The 21,945-nt window shown below is 37.5% G+C and overlaps 1 protein-coding gene across 4 annotated transcripts in view; it reads right to left on the reverse strand.

Annotated features, from left to right (window-relative positions):
• The window catches only part of LOC135206812 (terminal uridylyltransferase 7-like), a 294,251-nt gene that overhangs the window by 80,632 nt on the left and 191,674 nt on the right, over positions 1-21,945 (reverse strand). For all 4 annotated transcript variants that reach the window (XM_064238310.1, XM_064238303.1, XM_064238320.1 and 1 more), the window contains 6 exons: positions 20,266-20,435; positions 18,900-19,078; positions 9,385-9,572; positions 6,082-6,300; positions 5,135-5,281; positions 177-257 (listed from right to left, as the gene is read on the reverse strand). In XM_064238310.1, the coding sequence (XP_064094380.1) occupies positions 177-257; positions 5,135-5,281; positions 6,082-6,300; positions 9,385-9,572; positions 18,900-19,078; positions 20,266-20,435 (984 nt within the window). The remainder of the gene's footprint in view (positions 1-176; positions 258-5,134; positions 5,282-6,081; positions 6,301-9,384; positions 9,573-18,899; positions 19,079-20,265; positions 20,436-21,945) is intronic.

Raw genomic sequence — 21,945 nt, forward strand, 5'->3', positions numbered from 1 at the left:
AATTAGAACTAGCACATCATCACTCTGGATAATGTGGAAAGACAGCTGAACTACAGGAAAATAAGATTATCCTGTTGGTGAAAAGTAAACACAGCAAAGGTTGATTACAATGACAATTAAATCCTACAACAGCATTTGTAGTACAAAAACCTCACAATCTACAATGTGCTACTTACCAAAGAATCCAGGTCATCAAAAAACCATGCATTTCGGCCATCAATGATCAGTTCTGGAGCTTGCTTTGTGTGGTCATACAGCTGCAATGAGGAAGAAATTACAAATAGATCCAATATCAAATGAAACAAAAATAAAAAATACAGCCCTAAAAATCAGAAGTAACATCCATATTTATGACATGCAAATTTAAATGTAATCAAATCATTACTCATTAAAATTTATTGCAAAACATGAGATCAAATGTATAAAAAAAAAGTTTTGACATAGGAAAAATATATTTTTGGTAGTTGCTGTTGAGTCTTCAAGGAATTACCCTTCCATGGTCTACCAGAACTCCATGGTGACTGGACTAATATTAAAGAATTCTCTTTTAGCTGGTCTTGTAGCCACGTAGTGTCATAATAATAAACATTATAACATGTGATGGAGTACGAATGGAATCAAAGATAAGAGGGCATTTTCCCTTAACTTTAGCGAAGCTGAACCCAGTTTTCCAACATCAAAACCTGCAAGAAGGGGAAGTGACTATTGTGCATGCGCATCTGCCATATTGTTTAAATACGAACTGGTACAAGACCAGGGAGCCATTACTCTCTGTTGTTCAATGCAGGATGATCCCTTGCTCACATACCATGCCTTTTCATCAAAGGAAGAGGGAGGGTTTTGAGGACTCAACAGTAACTACCAAAAATAAGGTTTTTCTACGTCAAAAATTGTTTTTTTATAGTGTAGTAACTTTTGTCCTCAAGGAGCTTTACAAAGAAACCAACAGGTGACTAAAGGCTTAACCACTTAAATTTTAATCCCAAAAACCTCAAACCATTTTTGGTCTGAGGTCAAACCACAATTTTCAAGGCTCTATTCTTTACTCTAAATACCTTAAGGTTTTGGTAACAAAGAACAACTAAATACAAACTAGGTATTTAGAGTGAAGTTCTGCACTGACTTACCTATGTAAGCATGCTAGGTATGGTTGCAGTGGGAAGACTCCTGGTTTTGCATTGTAATGCCTATGGGGTCAGGACTAATTACAGCACATACTGATACACAGTGTAGTCAAATTTGTTCAAGTCATGGCAATAATGTTTTAAGAATACTGACTGATGAGCACCTCACACATTCACAGACTTCTTCGAATGAAACATTTCTGAAGAAGGCCAATAATGTCCAGTCGTCCTTTGCTATATCACAGTTCACTCATTGTGGTTTCAATGAATTGTGGATTTTTCCATTTAATGTATCTAAATTTGTATCGCAGATTTTTCACTACATCGCAGGATTTTGCTGTATTTATTATTTTTATTTGTGGTAAAATAATAATTTTCTAGCCTAAATTTATATTTTTGTGGTAGAAAACATTTTCTTATTTTTGTGTTAAAATAAACATTTTCTAATGTAAAAAATTTCAAACATTCCCCCTTTATTCCCTTTGCTTTTAACAATCTCTACTTCTGTATGCAGAGAAACTGGTTGATTTTTCATTGTTTTCAATTATTCAATAAATATTTAATAAATATTTGATAAACCTGTGTCTTGATCTTCTTTACATAATGCAGAATGCAATGAATTTAGAACCGAAATAAAATATGTAGCGTACAGCAGTCACATAGACAAACACTCGCACATATGGAGTAGTACAGATGCTTCCGCTTGAGCTAGTTTACCCATGTTGAGATTGTACATGGCACACTACTGAATGATGGATAGGAAGTGACCAGCCAAAGCACCGTGTTCTGTATCTTGGGCACTGATTGGCTAAGTGACCATAGCACCAGTCTCCTTCATCTCCCGCTTAACAGCATCTTGCTTTGCCCACTTCCATCCATATCTTGCTTTGCCCACTTCCATCCATGCCGATTCTGTGCATAAGTGATGCTCTGCAGTGTTGTGCTTTTGTGAAGTTTTTATAAGATGTATTTATTTCAAACTCTAATATGCTGGCCAAACGTTCTGCGCCCTCTAAGGCTTCTGGTACCAAACCCAAGTGCCTGAGGAAGATGCTTACCATCACAGAAAAGGTGATACTCCTTGACATGCTAAAGGAAGAGAGAAGCTACGCTGCTGTAGGCTGCCTTTACAGGATCAATGAATCTTTGGTTCAGTACATAAAGAAGGATAAAAAAAAATTTAAGGAAGACGGCAGCAGTATCTTTTAACAACACTATGAAGAGGGTGATAACTCTGCAATAACGTCATTGTGAGGATGGAGCCTGCCTGCATTGGCCTTGTGGATCAGTGACTACATAAAGAAGAATATCTCGCTGGATATCAACATCACCTGCACAAAGGCCACGAAACTTAATGAAACTTTTGCTGAAAGCATTGATGTTCACAACAGTGATGAGGACCAGGACCAGGATGGCAACTACCATGACCCAGAATAAACCTGAAGCTGAGGAGTATGTGAACAATACTTTCAAAACCATCATCGAGGAAGGGGATTAAAAGCCTGAACAAGCTTTTAATATGGATGAAACAGGGTTATTTGGAAGTAAATGCCATCTCACACTTTTATTATGAAGGATGAAGCCAAAGCCCTTGGTTTTAAAGCCCAAAAAGATTGTGTAAATTTGATTGTGTGTGGAAATGCTATTAGGCTTTATGATAATGTCAGGGCTTATTTTATAAATGAAAAACCAAAGGGCCATAAACAAAAGAATATAAATGTGTTGCCTGTGTACTGGAAGCACGACGCCAATGGCTGGATCACGAAACTCCTCACATCTGACTGGTTACAACAGTGCTTCAGTCAGGAGGTCAAGCTTATTCTGGTAGAGAAAGGCCTCAAAATTCAAAGTGCTTCTGATCATGGACAATGCTAGAGGACACAGTTGACCTGTCATATGATGTGTAGAAAGAGTTTTTGCCGTTGAACACCACATCGCGGATTCAAGCCAAGGATCAAGGCGTTATCCAGGCTTTTAAGGCTCTCTATACATGAAACTCCCAGCAAAACCTCATTGAAGCTATGGACTCTTGACAAAGACTCCTTGCTACAGGTGTGACTAAATTAATGCATCTGTCTCCTATTCAGAAGGCCATAAAGGAGATGAAGAATAAAACCTTAAATGCCAGCTGGAAAAATCTGTGGCCAGACGTATCACTCTGTGGCCTGATCAATGCCCACTCACAACCATTGACAGATGAGGACCTGATGGAGATGAAGTCAGCAAGCGAGGAAGAGGAACAGGAGGAACTAGGGGTTGAGGAAGAGGAGGTTGCCCTAGCACTTTGATCAACTTGCAATTGGCTGAAGAATGGGACCCCCGGATGTCTCGTTCATTGCAGTTCTCAAATACAATCAAGGGTGGCATTTCAGTTTATAAAAACCTTGTCAAGAAGAAAAAGGAGCGCCAGCAACTCCCCATAACTATGCTCCTCATTCGTAAGAAGATTCCCGTCACGCCTACACATTTAGTGAAAACGGGAGTTATGGACGAGGGCGAAGATACTGAACCACTTGATGAAATGGCGTCTGATGAAGAGCTGCAATGCTCTTTTTGGGTATGCAGTACATACATTCATCTCATCATCATCACCTTCATCGTCACCAGTACTGCACTGCTAATTCATTGTCATCTTCATTCAAGTTGTAGTATAGTCAGTGCTGAGTACCCATAGAGAATTTAATTTGTTAAAATTATGTAGGAAGTGTTTCAGAGAGTAGGAAGTGTTTATCAGAATGTGGGAAAGGTAGTATTTATATGTTTTTCTTTATAATATACTGTTTAAAGGTAGCAATATTCAACAAAATAAATAAAGTAATAAAGCATTTCACAATAAAATATAACATAAAAGATGAACATAATCATGTTACAGCAGTGACACACAGCTGACTTGAAATAGAGGGAGGTAGTGTTTATATTATTGAGGAGAGTAGAAGAGATAGTAAAAACATTACTGTATGTACATAAAAGCATTACATAAAAGCATTAACAATTTACATAAAGAAAATAAAAGAACAGAATTCCACAATAAATTTATCATACTGATACAATATAAAAACACTCGATTGCAATACAGTAAAAATACGAAATTGAACAAGCATTGCTTGAGCAAGTGTTTGGGACTGGGCTGGCTGAAAGAGATGGTAGAGAAGAGAGGGAGGGTATGGTAACAAAGCATGGACTGAAAGTTTTAGACAGGCTACTGGATGAGAGATTAAGGGAGATTGTAAAGATTGGGAAACAGCAGTATGGATTCATGAGAGGAAGACGAATGTTGGATGCCATCTTCACAGTAAGAAAGATACAGGAAAAGAGGCTAGAGGTAAACCAGGAGGTCTGCTGTGCATTTATGGACTAGAGAAAGCATACGATAGAATCCCAAGATAAGTGATGTTTTGGTGTTTGAGGAAGAGGAAAGTCCCAGAAAAGCTGGTTAAAAGTTGGATTACACCAGGGATAGCATTAAGCCTATTTTTGTTTGTGTTCATGGATGTGTTGAGTGAAGAGATCAGGAATAAAGAGCTGTGGGAGTTGCTGTACGCCGATGATCTCGTGAGTACTGCAGAAAATGAGGACCTACAGAGAAGGGTTGGAGAGTGGCAGGAGTTTTAAGAGAGGGGTGGCTCAATCCTTAATAAATGGGCATTCTCACAAGTAGCAATAACAGGTTTTGGGTGGTGGACGGAGTGACTCATGGTGAGTAACAATACTATGCGCCATGATTTTGGGGAATCAGGCAGGAAAGAGGTGACATTCAAATAATAATAATATAACTATTTTTACAAAATTCATATGTGATAAATGAGGATTCTATGATATTAGTCTGGTCACCATGAAGCTCTGGTAGACCATGGAAAGGAACTCCTTGAGGACATAACAGCAACTAAACTAAAAACAAAAAGAAAAAAAAGTTTTCAAGAAAACTAAGTAAATCTAGTCTGCTGCACTTTTCAAAATTAAAAATTCAACCAAACAAGTAACATTTGACCAATTAATTGACTTCGACCTACCTCCTGTAGTACTGGGATGACTGGAGGTTTGCACTGCTGAAGGAAGTGCAGCACCATCAAAATGTAAGCGTAAGAAGAGAGGGATCCACGAGAGGCGTCCCCAATATCACATAATTTGGCAAAATATTTCATACCATATCCAAGGCACTGCAAAAGGAAAACCCATCCCAAAAAAATGGTGTGATGAAAGACTTTTATCTTGAGTTTGGTTTTAACAAAGCCGTAAGAGTTGAACTTATAATTCCCACAGCTCAAAAAAATAATTTAATAACCTCTTATTCCAATACAAACTTTATTAATAACATACTTCAGTTATTATATGAAAATAAAGTTACTCAACTTTTCCAAACATACTTAAAAATCAACTCCCTTGGGTTACATGGTATTGACACTGAGAAATTACTTCAGGTTAACTGATAAAACCAGAATCTAAAATATTAATGGTAAACAAAATTGCCTTTAAATAACTTTTACAATTTTACTGATTTCTGGTTAACCAGTACCGGCAGTCTATGGTTATCAGCGGGATTCTGCGCAGACAGCTTGATGAGCGAAAATTGTCGTTAACTAAAATCGGCGCTTATTGGCATCGATAACTGAATTTTGGCATTTTGGCACTGATAACCAGTTAATGGAGCCTCTGTTAGGTATGTATCTGCACTGATACTCTATTTTTGGCAAAGATAAATGGAAATCGGGGCATTTTGGTGCTGAAAATCAGCACTAGAAAAACACCATAAAACCAGATCGCCGATGACCAGAGACTGCCTGTACTACTATATACTCAATCTGGTAACATGTCACTAGGGCACAATTGATCTTGTTTTCATTTTTCAAGTTACCTCAACATTCAAAGTAATTTCTTGATTCTATAAGTTTTTTAATATATATCAAATTTTAGCCATTCACTACCATTTCTTAGGAATAAAATATACAGTACTACTAACCTTGACCCGGTGATCAATCTTGGCATAGGTTGCCAAGAGCTTTGTGTTTTGTAGGGCCAGGGTGTTATAGAGAGAAAGATCTCCTTCCAACGAAGCCCGGCGGATGGAGAACTTCACAATGGGGACCTTGGCAGTTGTTATGGCAATTACGTGTCCACATTGCCGGTACTTCTTCAACTTTTCTGCCAAGGATTCTATCACTTTGATGTGGTCAATATCCTAAGTGGGATAATAAATAAACAGCACAATTTCAATATGTAGCTTCCTAAGTTTCATTTTATCCCAGTTTACTCACTGCAACAATTCTTCTATGAAAAAATAGAAGAGTGAATATAATAAAATAAGACTGGTAAAAATAAGCTAACATAAAGAACAATACAAGTTTGAAATATCAATGTAACTGTACATGGCATTTCCATGTACAATTACAGCCTCTCTTAAACTCAAGAGCATCAGCACTAACAACTGTGCCAGGATGATTGATCACAGTTTTAGTAAAATTACAGCCTCTCTTAAACTCAAGAACGTCAGCACAAACAACTGTGCCAGGATGATTGATCACAGTTTTAAAGGTTAAATGAATTAATGGTTCTAATAAACACCTACTGCTCATGGTGTGGAAATTAATTAGTTACTCTGGCAAGAGAACAATTGTTTCTAACCTCTTCTACTACATCAAAAAACATTACAATGAAGCTATAAGCAGGCATACCTAGGCAAAATCTATAGAGAAAAAATAGAAATGGAAGACTTTTAGTGAAGGGACATGTTACATTACGGCACCTAAAGAGATTGCTAACATGTATACATTAAAATAAAACTCAATAGAATGAGAAAAGATGTGAAGCCCATGGCAATATTACAATGTTACCTAAACAAAGTGACTCATGGAATAGGGGCATGATATGAGACTGAGTTTTGCTCAAGTTCACCCCCAAACAGAAGTTACTACACCAGTTACCCATTGAATACATATTTCTATTAAAAACAAAAGCAACTTTATTCTGCATTTGAGAGTAATGATTAACCCTTAATGGACGTATACCTTCATATGGGTAGCGATAACAGGTTTTGAGCAGTGGACGGATTCACTCCTAAAGTCGAAACTTCGTCAAGAGAGATTGTACTTCACCGCAAGCTGCGGCATAGTTTTGTGTTTTCCTTATTTGAGTAAAGTGGAAATGCATATCATATGGAAAAATATTATGTTTTTGTGTTTGTATTTAGCTGTGAAAAGGATTGTTTCGTTGCTTCATGTATTTAATTGCAAATATACATGTTAGTAGTGCTTGAGCAAAAATGCTCAGTCATCATTTGTTTATAAAAGTTTGGTAGACAGGTTCCTTTCAACTTAGTAAGAAACTGCATGACAAGGGCAGTCACGATTAGGTTGGTACAATTCAATTTGCTTAGGCTATATGATCTCTTACAATTTTAAATGCTCTGCTTATTCTGAACAAGTCAGAATACCTGGCGAGTATCAATATTACGCATCATACGATTTGGGTAGATTGAGCAGCAGATGCATCACACGATTTGGGTAGATCAAGCGGCAAAAAGTTCCCATTACTTCAATTGGCAACTGAACTCTCAAGTCCCTTTAGCCAAATAGGTCTCTTGAGGTTAGTTGTGTTCTGGACTTCAAGGTGAAATGTCATACTCCTCTTTCTTCCAAGATATTTTTTATTCATTTGCTAATATATATACCCAGAGATTGCAGCTAGTTGTAGTTCTTATCTTTTATGATAGTATGTTGTCAGCTGTAATTGTAATTTTGCAAAGGAAAGTGCAAAGAAATATTAAAAAACACATGAAAAAAGAAGAAATATCAGAAAAGCATGTATGCCTCAAAACATCTAGTAAAAAAATTTTTGTTTTTCAACAAATATACTCGGATTTTGTTACTGATTTTGGTTCTTAACTGTTATGATGTTGTGCGAGTTGTAATTATAATTTTAAAAAATAAAATAATTTATTAGAAAAAAACATTTATAACTTGGTATAATTTACAATTGTCTTGTAAAAGAGATCCCACAAGCAGTTGTAAATACTATAGTTATTTTCAAGTTCTCGTGGTAGGTAGGAAAATTTTTTTTTCACACCATGTGCATTTGCATATCATCCTCTTTCCATGGATATGTTTTTTCTGAAACTGGGGGTCAGCCAGTTTAAGAAAAACACATATCCATGGAAAGATATGGAAATGCACATGGTGTGAAAAAAAAATTTTCCCTACCTACCACGAGAACTTAAAAATGACTATATTTACAAACCCTTGTGAGATCTCTTTTACAAAAATTATAAATGATACCCAATTCATACGTTTTTTCTAATACATAATTCTATTTTTTAAAATTATAATCACAACTTGGGTTTTGGGTGCTGCATATATTTTTTTAAGTCTGATTCTTAGGGTTAATCAAGTCACTATTACACAAATTAAAAAGACACCAGAATACCACCCAAGATGAGGCAAGATAGGCCAAGGTTCACTGATAAAATAATACCATCTGTTGTCAATTACTTGAAAGACTAACTAGACTGACAAAGTAATTTTTATTGGTTATTGTGGTGAACAAAAGCCAAATTATGCACTATAATAAATTTGAATGAGAATAGAATCAAACCACTGTTCAAGACTGTCTAAGATACAAATAGCAATGTATAAAATTATACTAGGAAATTAACAACAATAACAAATATATGACCAATGTCCTTGATTCAATCCTATCAAGAATGAAACAAGAAGAGGCACCCAATACAAAAAAAAGAGATCTTCTAAACTGGGAAGCTTAGCTTTTCCTAAAAGTAGAAAAATTCATGCTGTGAAGAGAGGACATCAAAATTGTATAACTTCCAGTAAATTCAAATACTGTATGGATTTTATGAGTCTAATTATAATACACATAAAAGGCATTACATAAATTTGTTTAAAATCATATATGTATTAAACTTTATACAGACAGGTAACTTTAAAACCTGTATAGATGAAATGAATCTAATTGTGACTTAAATGACATTACTCAAAGGATTTTTTTGATGGAGGAATAAATAATTTCTTTTAATACTTAAAAGACTAATTACTTTGATCAGGTAATTCAAAATTTAGGTAATATTATTTTAAAAAAGTAATACCATATCAGGTAATATTATTTTTAAAAAGTAATACCATATCAAAGATGATTAAGAAATAAAGTATTGGTTTTACTGTTAAAAGACAAAATACTTTGAGAAAGTAATTTCGAATTAAAGCATGCAGAAAAATTCAATATATACACAAGAATCAAATGATAATGGTCTCACCTCCCCAGTTCGATTGCCTTCAAAAGTAAGACATATGTCCAAATCAGAATGCTGGAATCCAAAGCCATTAGCAGAAGAACCAAACAACTTTAAAGTAACTCCTTGAAAAAACTGTCGAATGTAAAACTGAAGATCTGCAACTATTCTATCTCTCTCTTCTATTTCTTCTTGACGTGGCTCGAAATCCCCTGGGAATACAAGACCCATCAGTTTCTTGTGTGAGCTTTACAAGTTTCTAGCATGCTTTCACTGAGAAATACAAACATTACTACTTCTCACTAGATATATTCAGGAAAGAAACATGGTATAGTTTAATGGTTTTTCAAGTTACATAGGGTAAGGGGCCCAATAGAGATGCATTTCACCTGGATTTTATTTTTTCATCACTTATAGCTCTTTTAATTTTTCATATTTTTTCAAGTTCTATCTTGATTATTCATAAATGATAGTATTTTCACACTTCAATCAGAATTGGATTATCATTAATAGCCTGCTGTATATGCCGGCATATAAGGTGACCTTTTAACCTTAAAAAATCTCCCCCAAAATGGAGGGTCATCTTATATGCCGAGAATAAAAAGCAAACCTTAAATCCTGCTGAGATTTTCAATGATAAGCTAACCCTTGAAGTGTCGATAATTGCGTCACAACTATCGGCACTGTAAACAAAACACGTAATAATAGTAATCATTGTAGGTAATTCAAGTGAATCACTAGCAACACAACTATTGATACGGTAACAAAACAATTGTAATTAATGTGGATAATTACCATAATTAGACATCAGGATGAGTAAGCTCTCACTTTGGTACAGGTGTACGATCTCTCTCCACAATTCTAAAAGCCAAAAAGCTCCATATACCTAAATATTTTCTGGAGGAAATGATCATTTGCAAAAGTTAAACGTATTCCAAAATATACATGTCATCCTAGACCATTTGCATTTGTTATTGTTTACATTTTCAAAATCTCAGCTGATTGAGTACCATCAATATCTTTATTGCCATTAACTGCCTCTCCTCCTGTCTCTTCTGAGGCGACTCCTGTCCCAGGGTTAGCGGGAAGAGCGGGCAGGGTGATTGGAGTGAGAGCGAACAGGGAGGGTCTCCCCCTGGGAGCTCCCCCTCCCAGCGAGAGCCTCCGTCCTGGTGGGGGGGAAAGTAGGGGCCCCAAAGCGGAAACGACTCTTCCCTTAGGGGGGGACCTACCCGGGATACAGGGAGTGCCCGACCAGGGGGACACCTGAAGAATCCGTCAGCTCCCGACGTCTACCTGGACGATCCCCCCCCCCCCCCCCCCTCTCTCTCTCTCAGAGGTGGCTGGGAGCGCGGAGGAGGAGTCCCATGGGGATCCCCGGGGGACCGAGCGGCATACCTCGCTCAGGAGCAGCGCACTCCGTCGCTAGCGGCGAGCTCTTGGAGGTGCGTAGCGCCACAACCAACGCGTCCCCACAGGCCACCACGAACCCAGCACTCCTGCAAAAAAGAAGAACTGTCCGCCTGTACACCTCTCATCACAGACTCCTCGGGTCCCGCCATTTGCGAAAACCCAGCAGCGGACTCACCTAGGTCGCCTCGCTGGGAGGGGACGGGGGAACACTCCTGATGCCCTTCTGGGGAATCCTGAGAGGGAGCAGGTGACGGCGAAGGGCCTCCCGGGCCACGGCTCGTGCTCCTACTGTGGATCCTCCAAGGAAGCCTTCTTGGCTGGAGCATGAGGTTTCTTCTTGCGCTTGGTAGCGGCTAGATCCCATTGATGATCCGCCCACGTGACGCAAGACACTTACTACACAAAGTGTGAGGATCGATCTTAAAAGGCAAAAGGAAGGACCCACAGGTCCTGCCTTCCGGACCTGGGCAACACCGTTGCAATGATGCTTCCATAAGAACCAAAATACCACACACATGCGGCACACACACACCACATAAGGAAAGACAAAGGGAAATGGGCCGGTAAACAGATGATGAGCTGGAGCGTGCAAACTATACAGCGACCAGGAAAGGACTGCAGGTCAGAGGTCGTGATCTTCGACCCTGGGGCATACCTGGCTGGGGGTTAGGAGGAAATAACCAGTTTTTTCTGGTCGGTACCGGATTGACATCCAGGATTCTCCTACAAGTAGTTCAGGGTAAGTATACAGCGTTGGAACAACTAGTACTATATATTATTATTTTACCATAAAATGTAATATTGCCCTTAAAGACATACTTATTACTTATACATACTTCCAGCCCAAAACACAGAGAGAGAGAGAGAGAGAGAGAGAGAGAGAGAGAGAGAGAGAGAGAGAGAGAGAGAGAGAGAGAGAGAGAGAGAGAGTTATCCTTATTTAAAAGAGTGACAAGGATAGATTATTGTATTTCTTTAAAATACTATCGCAAATAAATTTTGAAATTAGTTATATTATCATTATTATGCAAAAATATTAATAACCATACACATGTACCATAGAAATTCTCTCATCTCAGTGAGAGAGAGAGAGAGAGAGAGAGAGAGAGAGAGAGAGAGAGAGAGAGAGAGAGAGAGAGAGAGAGAGAGAATTTACATGATCTTGAGTAGGCAACACACACTCCCTTCTGTCACATTACTTGATATATTTGACAGCTGTTGGACCCAAGCCATCTCAGCTTGGCTACCTGAAGTTCAAAGACAAGATGCGGGGTTAAATGGATTTTCTTTCATTCTTACATAATTTTTTTATTTATAAACTAAAATCTTGCTAATTCACTTTAGTATATTATTGCTGTTTACATTAATATTGATATCTGAATATTATTAAATCATTTATTTATCATACAAAAAACACATCTCTGTCAGAGAGAGAGAGAGAGAGAGAGAGAGAGAGAGAGAGAGAGAGAGAGAGAGAGAGAGAGAGAATTTACATGATCTTGAGTAGGCAACACACACTCCCTTCTGTCACATTACTTGAAATATTTGACAGCTGTTGGACCTCAGCTTGGACCTGGAGTTTGAAAGATGCGTAAAGACTGCGATTTCCATCATTCTTACATAATTTTATAAATTTATATACTAAAATCTTACTAATTCACTGTAGTGTTCTTTAATGAATTGATTGCCCTTTACACTATCATTAAAATTTGAAAATTAGTAAATCATTTACTTATCATACAAAAAACATAAATCTCTGTAAGAGAGAGAATTATTATTGTTATGATGTGATACCATTTAATCTTATTCAACTTACTAATACAGTATTGATCAATATTAATATTTTAAAATTAGAAAATAATTTTTGTATCATAAAAATGTATTTAGGCATGAAAATAACATCAAAATACACTAATTAGTGATTATTTATTATCGGAAAACCCCGCGAATAAGTGAATTCCCTGCAAATAATGGGTAGATATGGTCCAGAGCAAAATCGCCGAATACGGAGAACGCAAATACAAAGGGCCCACTGTACATCAGTGTAGGAGAGGATGATTGGAGAGAAGAAGAAAGAAGTCAAACGGGAGTAGATACCCTACCCAGAGGACATCTAATAGTACCCATGGTTCTGCTACATGCACTTGCCAAGTAGCCCAATGGCTTGCCAAGCATTCCCTCATCCATGGCAACAGGCAGGGAGTAGCAGCCCCTCTATCAACATCCTCCCCTGTCCTTGTCCCTGCCCCTGTGCCTAGTCCCCCACCCTGTTCTTAAAGAGCGAGACTGAAAAGGGGCGCTGCAGCAGCTGCTTCCTTGGAGTCAGAGCTGGTTGAGAAGCTCTAGCTGAAGTCAATGGTCTTGAAGTCTTCCTGGCAGGGGAATGCCTACTGCCTGGAGCTGGCAGGCGAGACTGAGCCAACAATTTAGTCACCGCTTGTTGGAAAAGCCTATCATTATTATCAGCCCGCCATCTGTCTATCGCAGCCTCCAACTGTTCCCTAGGTAAAAGCTGGGATTCTAAGAGATTTCCAATATGTAAAGACAACAATGAATCTGTATTCACTGAATTAGCTACTTTAGAGAGGGCTGCGTCTCTTCCAAGTAGTGGCAAGTTAGCCCACAAATTTGCATTAAGATGCCCCAGGTATGAAATGGCCTCCACACCAGATTGAAGAAACCTGATGAAAGTAGGACTCATGAAAGTTCCTCTTGCAGAATGGGACAAAGAAATACATACAAGCAATTTGAGCACAGCCTAAAACTTCAAAATTCCCAGAAAACTTTGTTCTAAGCAATATAAGAAAAAAAATTAATTCACGTCACATAGATTACAAATTACACCAAAGCATAAACAAGAACATATTCATATACCCATAAGGAAAATAGTGTCAGCTGTGAATTTCCAAACTTATCAAAAATTAATTCACGTCACATAGATTACAAATTACACCAAAGCATAAACAAGAACATATTCATATACCCATAAGGAAAATAGTGTCAGCTGTGAATTTCCAAACTTATCAACTTATATGACATTGTGAAGAAAATAAAAAGCTTAACACTACTTAGCAACTGTTACACTGAGTCTGAGATTTTGGATGATACACAAAGAATCATGATGCATAACTTGAGAGCATGGTTGTACCAGACTCAGCAGTCCTTTGTTAAACAAAGGTATGAGCAGTAGTATTAGCAATGTATGTACTATCGAGATCCCTTGATCCATAGCAGGTAACTGTCTCATTTTTCATATGTAGTGTGACATGTTTGCTGCAAAAGCATGGAGCACTCTTATAGTCAAGTGAAAGAGGAGCAGCCCCTATTATTAGAATAAGAGAAAACCCTTACAGCATACTGCATGTGACATGCAATTGTTACCCCAAAATTCTACATCAGGACTGACTGCATCGACCATGGGAGACCAAACTGTCATCATCAGTAAAAACCTTCACTGGTTTAGAACTGAGGTCTTTCAAGGGAGGTCACCAGGCCAGTTGCTGTCAAGTTCAAATGAAAAGTCTTGACCTTCAAGCTGCTATTCTCCTTAGGGTCCACAATACAAGAACTGTTAATACAGTCATACCCCGAAATTATGCGAGGTTAGGTTCCAGACCCTCTGGTGCAAGGCAAATTTTCGCATAAGTTTGGCAGTCTCTACAAATGGTAATAATTTATTATTTCTAGAGTTTAAAAACTAAATATGGCCCTAATCCTGCTCCCTAAGTATTAAACTAACTTTTAAATGAAATTAAAGTTACTGTAATTTCATTTTAAAGTTAGCTTACCCTTTAAAAAAGAAAGAAATGATTGACATAAAAATATAGGAGTTTATGAAGATTACGTATACTATATTTCTCTCTTTCCCACTTTCGACCGATCTACTTTTAGAATTCTCAACATGACAAATTTTTAATAAATTTATATTTTTCATAGCTAACTAACCTTTGATCTTAACAATAGGATAATCTTCTAGTGCCAGCTGGAAAACGGTTAAAAAGAATCCAAGATTGCAATGCAAGGAATCTGTGGCATCTGGCAACTCATGTATATACAAGGTGGATGCTGGTCACTGACAGGGCTTGTAACCTCATGATGCACCAGTCTTTCTTTAACCACCTTGGAGAGTTGACTTTCACTTTGCTCTCCTCCCCTCAAGCTGGTTTTTTGTTCCTTATTTATCGAGCCCAGAAGTCCAGTGGACATCAATGTTTTTAGATGGTCTTCCATGATTCCCATGTTGACCTTCCTTTGGGACAGACGCAGTTGCAGTAGATGTGCCTCATGCCCTTTCCTCTGCTTCATCATCACCTGTGTTTTGTGTAACATTGGTCTGTGTTTTGAGGGGATATTGCCCCTTCTTTATTCTGTCTCTTTTTCTTTGTTCTGAAATTCTTTTCTATGAACAAACAGTGTCTTTTATTTTGACTAATACAACTCTTAATTACATGCCTGTTTTAGAAAGACGAATTTACTCTTAGATATGCATCCATGTTTTAAACTGCATATTACAGTTCATAGACAGTACAGATAAAATTAGATCAATTTAAAATGATCTCCTCAACAGGTAGAGGTACAGAAAAATAGGTTGTAAAATATGAGTAAGTGCTAACTACGAGAGAGTTAGAAGGAGTTACAAAGATTAAGATGTCTCAAAGACTTATTAGTTCATCCAAGAGACATCGTGTGCTTACTTATCTCTTGGAGCAGGTTTTACTGTTCATTCAGTGTCCTAATAATTTTGTCTAGCTTTCTTTTAAACTCTTCCACACTGTTGCTGTTTACAACTTCTGGTAGCAGTTTACTCTAAGTGTCAAATATCTTGTAAGTAAAGAAGTTCCCACAATGGGATGTGTTGTATCTCTTCAATTCTAGTTTCCATCCATTATTTCTTGTCTGGTTTTCGTTTAATGCAAATTGGTTACAGTCTACTTTTGTTATGCCTTTCAGTATTTTGAATGTTTCTATTAGCTGTCCACACAATCATTGTTTCTAAGCCATACATGTTCAGGCTCTGGCTCTCTAGTCATCTTTGGTAACCTATTTGCCTGATTGATGGAATTAACTTTGTTGCTCTTTCTTGTACCCCTTCTAATCTATTTATGTCCTTTCTTATTGTTGGTGATCAAAACTACTGCATATTCAAGATGAGGTCTAACTACTGATGTGTAGAACTGCAGCACCGTTTCCTTGTTTCTGTATTTGAACTGCCTCTTTATGTATCCCACTAATTTCTGTGCCTTCTTTTCATCCTTTATGCAACTTTTGTGGATTTTAAGTCCTTGGTAATAATGACTCCCAGGTCCTCTTGTTTACTATATTTATGTCCTTCCCAAGCATGCACGCACGCACACCCACGCACACGCACACAGAGAGAGAGAGAGAGAGAGAGAGAGAGAGAGAGAGAGAGAGAGAGAGAGAGAGAGAGAGAGAGAGAGAGAGAGAGAGAGAGTGCTTTGCCTTTTAGCTTCTCTTCAACAGTTAACAAAAGATGAAAGAAAAGATTGTTTATCTAAATTATGTATCACATACAAATTTTGTAATTAGTACAGTTATATTATTATTATCATTATTATTATTATATTATTATTATTTAATCTTATTAACCTTTTTAAGTTGAAAATTAGATCTTACATAAGTAAATTACTTATTTATCACACAAAACAAATAAGCATATGCATGTACCATAAAAATTCTCTCATCTCAGAGAGAGAGAGAGAGGAGGAAGAGAGAGAGATGAGCAGAGAGAGAGAGAGAGAGAGAGAGAGCGGAGAGGAGGAGAGAGAGAGAGAGAGAGAGAGAGAGAGAGAGAGAATTATTTATCACACAAAACAAATAAGCATATGCATGTACCATAAAAATTCAGAGAGAGAGAGAGAGAGAGAGAGAGAGAGAGAGAGAGAGAGAGAGAGAGAGAGAGAGAGAGAGAGAGAAGCGAGAGAGAGAGAGTGAGAGAGGAGAGAGAGATAGAGAGAGAGGAGAGAGAGAGAGAGAGAGAGAGAGAGAAATTATTTTAAATTAATGGTTTTCTATTTACAGACAAAAGCTTTTAAACTTACAAATCACATAAAAATATTTAATATAAACACCTTCAAAAAGTTTCTTGAGGATTCGCAAATGTTCGTGTATCTGCAAAAAACTTGAGCATGACAATTAGTTAGGTTCCAATGAAAAGTTTGTGTATTTGTGAATTTGCGCAATTCGAATTGTGCAAGTTCAGGGTATTTCTGTACTCTCCTAAGCAAAGAGGTCATGGTCATGGATCACATTGTGTAAGTGTATCTCAGGGGGTCACAGCCATGGCAGTTTCAGTCTAGATGCCTACTAGTGTCATGACTGGGTCTTCTTTTGGTGAGGCCATCCATTATTTAACCCAACAGTAAATGCCATGTTCCTGCAATAGAGGAAAGAGACTGCTGTGACAGCAGGCGAGGCCCTAAATTGAAAAATGGAACAAAGACTCCATCTAAGACAAGTGATATTCACCAACATCAGTCTGACTGGCCAGGGGGAGGGAGGAGGGTTAGGCAGGGTGTAACTTCTCTGGGCATCCATATCTTGAGTTGATTAAAAGGGTCAAATAGGCCAAAGCCAAGCACTGGGACCTTTGAGATCATTCAGAGCTGAAAGGGAAATTGATGGTACGGAGGTTTTAAAGGTGTAACAGGAGGAAAACCTCCAAGTTGCCCTGGGAAACAATTTTTAAGAGGTAGGAAAGTCACATGGAAGAAAGAGAATATAAACGGTGGTACAGTTAAGATAAATGAGAGGTTGCAGTAGGGATGCTGCAAAGACCCTTAAGAATGCTTACTATGCACCATGTGAAGTCCACTGATGGCATCCCCCTGTGGGGTCAACAGGCTGCCAATATGATAATGAGAATTCAGGAATTAGAAACACTAAATAAGGATGATGACAACAACACACAAGAGAATGACAGCGAAGCTAGAAAAATGAAGGCAAAATTCACCCTAAAGACAAAGATGAAGGGGAAAAACAAGGGATAAAAACAGCAGACAACAACAAGCACAGACTTATACCTCCCTCAGCTCTATCTGGAGTGGAGCACACAAGACTAACTCACCTGTGTGCAATATCAGGTGCAAAAAGAACCGAGATATGCCTGAGGGGAAAGAAAACCCTAACAATCCATGGTGTAACTACTGGCAAAAGCAAATCATGAAGGATAAAGGAGGTGGGAGTAAACAAAATGAAGTATGGGGAAGAAGAATGTCAGTCTAGAGAACAGATCCCTGTACAAGAAAACCCATCGAAATGAAAGGAAAATCAAAGAGGGCGACAGCCAGTGGCCAAATGATCAACAAGAAAAGAAAGCCAACACCTGAGCTTGATTGAGAAAGACCTATGTCATCATCCTGACAGTCTTCCAACTCTCCAGATGAAGAGCAACAATTAATGGCCCTAATAGATAGCAAGATAAGTGGACAAACGAAAAATTCAACAGACATAGCGAGGATACCTGCCAAAGGCGATTCATCCTTAAGAAGTTAGCTGCAAAGAAGTCTGAGATGAACATGACAAATAAGAGCATGAAATGAATCTTGAAATGCTTGGAGAAGAATGCTGTGTTAAGGAGTACTTGAAGAGGAATGAACAGCCACTATAGAAAGGGCAGAGAAGAATTTCATGAGATAAGCATATATTCCGTAACAACTGCGGCAACATGAAGTCATTAGGAAGAAGAAGAAAAAAAAAAAAAAAAGTCCAAAACAGGACAAGGGCACAAAAAACCAAAGGGACTATGACAGGGGAGACATGACGCAAACAGATATGGTGAATTGAGGGGCTCACATCACAAGAGGTGCAGAACTAGCTGTTGGTTGAAATTTGTGTCAAAGTATGACATTTTTAACTGTTACCATACACCTGCACTCTAGTATACATTTAAGCTTTGGCTTATATGGGTTGTTCAATGCCCAGTGCTATCCATTGTTTTATTAATTTATTCAGCTATTCAGATCTTAGTTTATCAGACCATGACTAGGAGCTACAAATCAGAATTATATATATATAAAACAGGTTTGAGTCTTGTTGATACATCCTTATCAAGCCTCCACAAAATATTATTCTTAAGAAAAAGCTGAACAAAACATATAAAAAATTACTTGTTAACTTTTCAAAAATTGTAGACAGCTGATTAGTAAAAGAAGGCTTCATTGGTGGTAACGGTTTCAGTGGCGGTAATTCATCTTCTCGGCAGTCTGCTTTACAATGACCCTCTTTCTGGCATGAACCACATATCAAAGGTGGGTCAACTCCATCATTAAAAACCTGCCCCATGAACCTGTAACAAAAAGAAAAAAAAAAAAAAAAACAGAAAAACTGTAAATATGCAGTAGTCACAAAACAATTCTTTTCTTATTTAGGATCTAAGTTCTTAGTCTAAATCAGAAAAGCATTATGAAATCAAGCTAAGCTGAAACTGTCAAACCAGTCAAGTGAAACATATCATAGTCAATATTCTAAATAAATAAAATAAAAATTTATGTTAAAAGACTGCTGCACTTGATCACGCATTAGCTAATGAGACTGTAAATTTGGCAGTTTAGTATGGCAGGCTAAGATGGAATGCTACATAGCAGTGAGGGAAGTACTTAGTACTCTGTCTTTCCTCTTATGTCCTTTATCATAGCTGTCAGCCTAATTCTTCTTTTCGTGTCCAGCTTGTGTTTGTTTATATTTAGCAATGTTTTATGTCTACTATACAGTAAAATGTTTTTGCTCCCAGTTAAATATATATTTATATAAAACGCATTCCATTTGTCCTAACATAAATACAGAGTAATTAGTATTCCTGCATAAAGCTGCTTAACCATTGTTCTCTAGTGATTTCTGTGGAGGTGAATGCCAAAATACCATACCCTGAGAGCTAAGTGCCCCCCCCCCAACCATCAACATCTGTCATTAGCAATTACCCTTAATCCCATTACTAATAAGGCATGCTATATTAGACAGCAATAATAAAAAATTAGCTAAAAAGGGAATCCGAAAAGACAAAACAGACCCAGATCTGTCCCTACGATTCAATCAGAAATTGAATTGGTCAATAAGCAAGGAGTGTTAAGGAGATTTTTAGCAAACTGTACTAGTAGTGGGTTGTGTCAACCCTCTTTAGATACTGCTTTATTGTCACCTCTCCACTATTTAAAATGTTTCAAGTACATTTTTAAATGTTCTTCAGTAGTGTACTGTACACTGTATATTCTCTCTCGTGTACAGTATTTTTACTGAGATTTACTCAATAATATATCGTACTTAATACAGTAATTTTATACATAAATTTTCATTGTGCACACATACATACATGTATACACTGCATTTAGGAAACTATGCACTAAATAACCATTTGCTTGCTTTGCTCTCTATATAATGCCAAATTCTTCATGAAAATAAGGTCTGAGAGACAAAGAGGTAGCTATTACACCAAAGAAGAGAAAGGGAGATAATTAATACACTATCTTCATGACTTACTTGAAATCTATATGGTTGTCTTGAATTTGCTGCATTAACTTGGCTGCTTGGCTGGGTGTCACCAGAGTGAGTGATGTTGTAATCTTGTCAATGCTCAAATCTAATTCCTCTTCTTGCACATCAATTCCATTTGTACTTGGTGCAACGGGAGCATCATCAATGGTTGTGTCCTTCACAAGATGCAATTAAGAAAAAAAAATCTTAATACAACCTTACCAAATCTAGCACCCATTTCATTCATCATGTGATGTCTCACACAAAACTTCCAAAGGAAGAAGAGGAGCTAATCTCAGTAATTGAGTACAGAGTATCAGCATGCGCATAGAAATTAATTTTCACTACATCTTTGACAGGAAGAATGTGCTCCAAGCAGGGAAAATTTGTAGTGAATAAATAAAAATCTTGTTTTTTTAAACATACTTTCCACAATAAATCCATTGGTCATTTTGCATAAATTTAAACTTAGGTTGGGAAGAAACGAGTTGTCCAGGCCAAGGACTTCCAATATGAAATGAAGGGTCTACTTGACACTGTTATAACCCTGATAAAGCGATACATTACTATTTTTTTTACTTTGAAATGCTGGCGGGACCAGGTCAAATGTAGAACAAAGAATGTAACCAGTATCCAAAAAGGGCTGCCAAGATCAGGACAGTAACATTATGTCTAGTAATAAGATAAAGCACCAGTAACGTAGTGAATAGGCTAATAAATATGTGAGTACTTTACACGAAGTGTGTATTTAATCCACCTTAAGCCCACGAAAGTGTCAAGTTATGTCAGATACAAGAGTAAAAAAGCATCAGGAACCACATAAAAAGGGAGCTGTGTTTAGGGAAAAGAATCCTCAAAAATGTAATGTTGGGGTCTGTAGTTGTATGTTCAAGAAAGAGTGTCCTGGTTTTTACATAAGGTCTAAGGGTGAAACTTTTTTGAGTGATGTATAGGGAAGTATGTAGCCAAGGCAGTCTACGTCATCTATGATACCAAGATGGGGAATAAGAGGAAGAAGGTAGGAAAAAAACGATGACATTGCATTACACTCAATCTAAAAACATGAAAAATTTGATTTCACCAAAAAAATCAAAGATCTACTGACACAAAATAATCTTTCAAAAATAAGGGTTTTTTGTTTGTGTGCATGGTGCTCTTATGTTGCATGGAACCAGTGGTTATTCAGCAACGGGACCAATGGCTTTACGTGACTTCTGAACCACGTCGAGAGTGAACTTCTATCACCAGAAATACAAATCTCTTGCTCCTCATTGGAATGGCCGAGAATCGAACCCACGACCAGCAAGGTGGGATGCCAACACCATACCGACCACGCCACTGAAGCACTCAAAAATAAGGTTAACTCAATATGTACTCATTAAGACAACTCTAGGTTTTAGCATACCCTCATAAGTAACCTCTGCATAGAATATAGTACTGATGACATCACATTTTTTCAACTAACACTGTCTGCCAATTTTTTTTATATAATGGTATTGTGGCTCTAATGCTAAATTTTCCCATCCCTTCCATTTGACAGTAGGGATGCACCAATACAATACCTGTTACCTCCATAATACTGTTATATAGGAAATATGTATTGTTACTAAAATCATTCTTGCTCTCTGGTTATCATATACTAAAGGTTCAAAAGTTGAAAGGTCATATAGGGTTAATGAACTGCAC

Source organism: Macrobrachium nipponense, chromosome 11 (assembly GCF_015104395.2).
Source record: "Macrobrachium nipponense isolate FS-2020 chromosome 11, ASM1510439v2, whole genome shotgun sequence".
In the NCBI taxonomy this organism is placed as follows: domain Eukaryota; kingdom Metazoa; phylum Arthropoda; class Malacostraca; order Decapoda; family Palaemonidae; genus Macrobrachium; species Macrobrachium nipponense.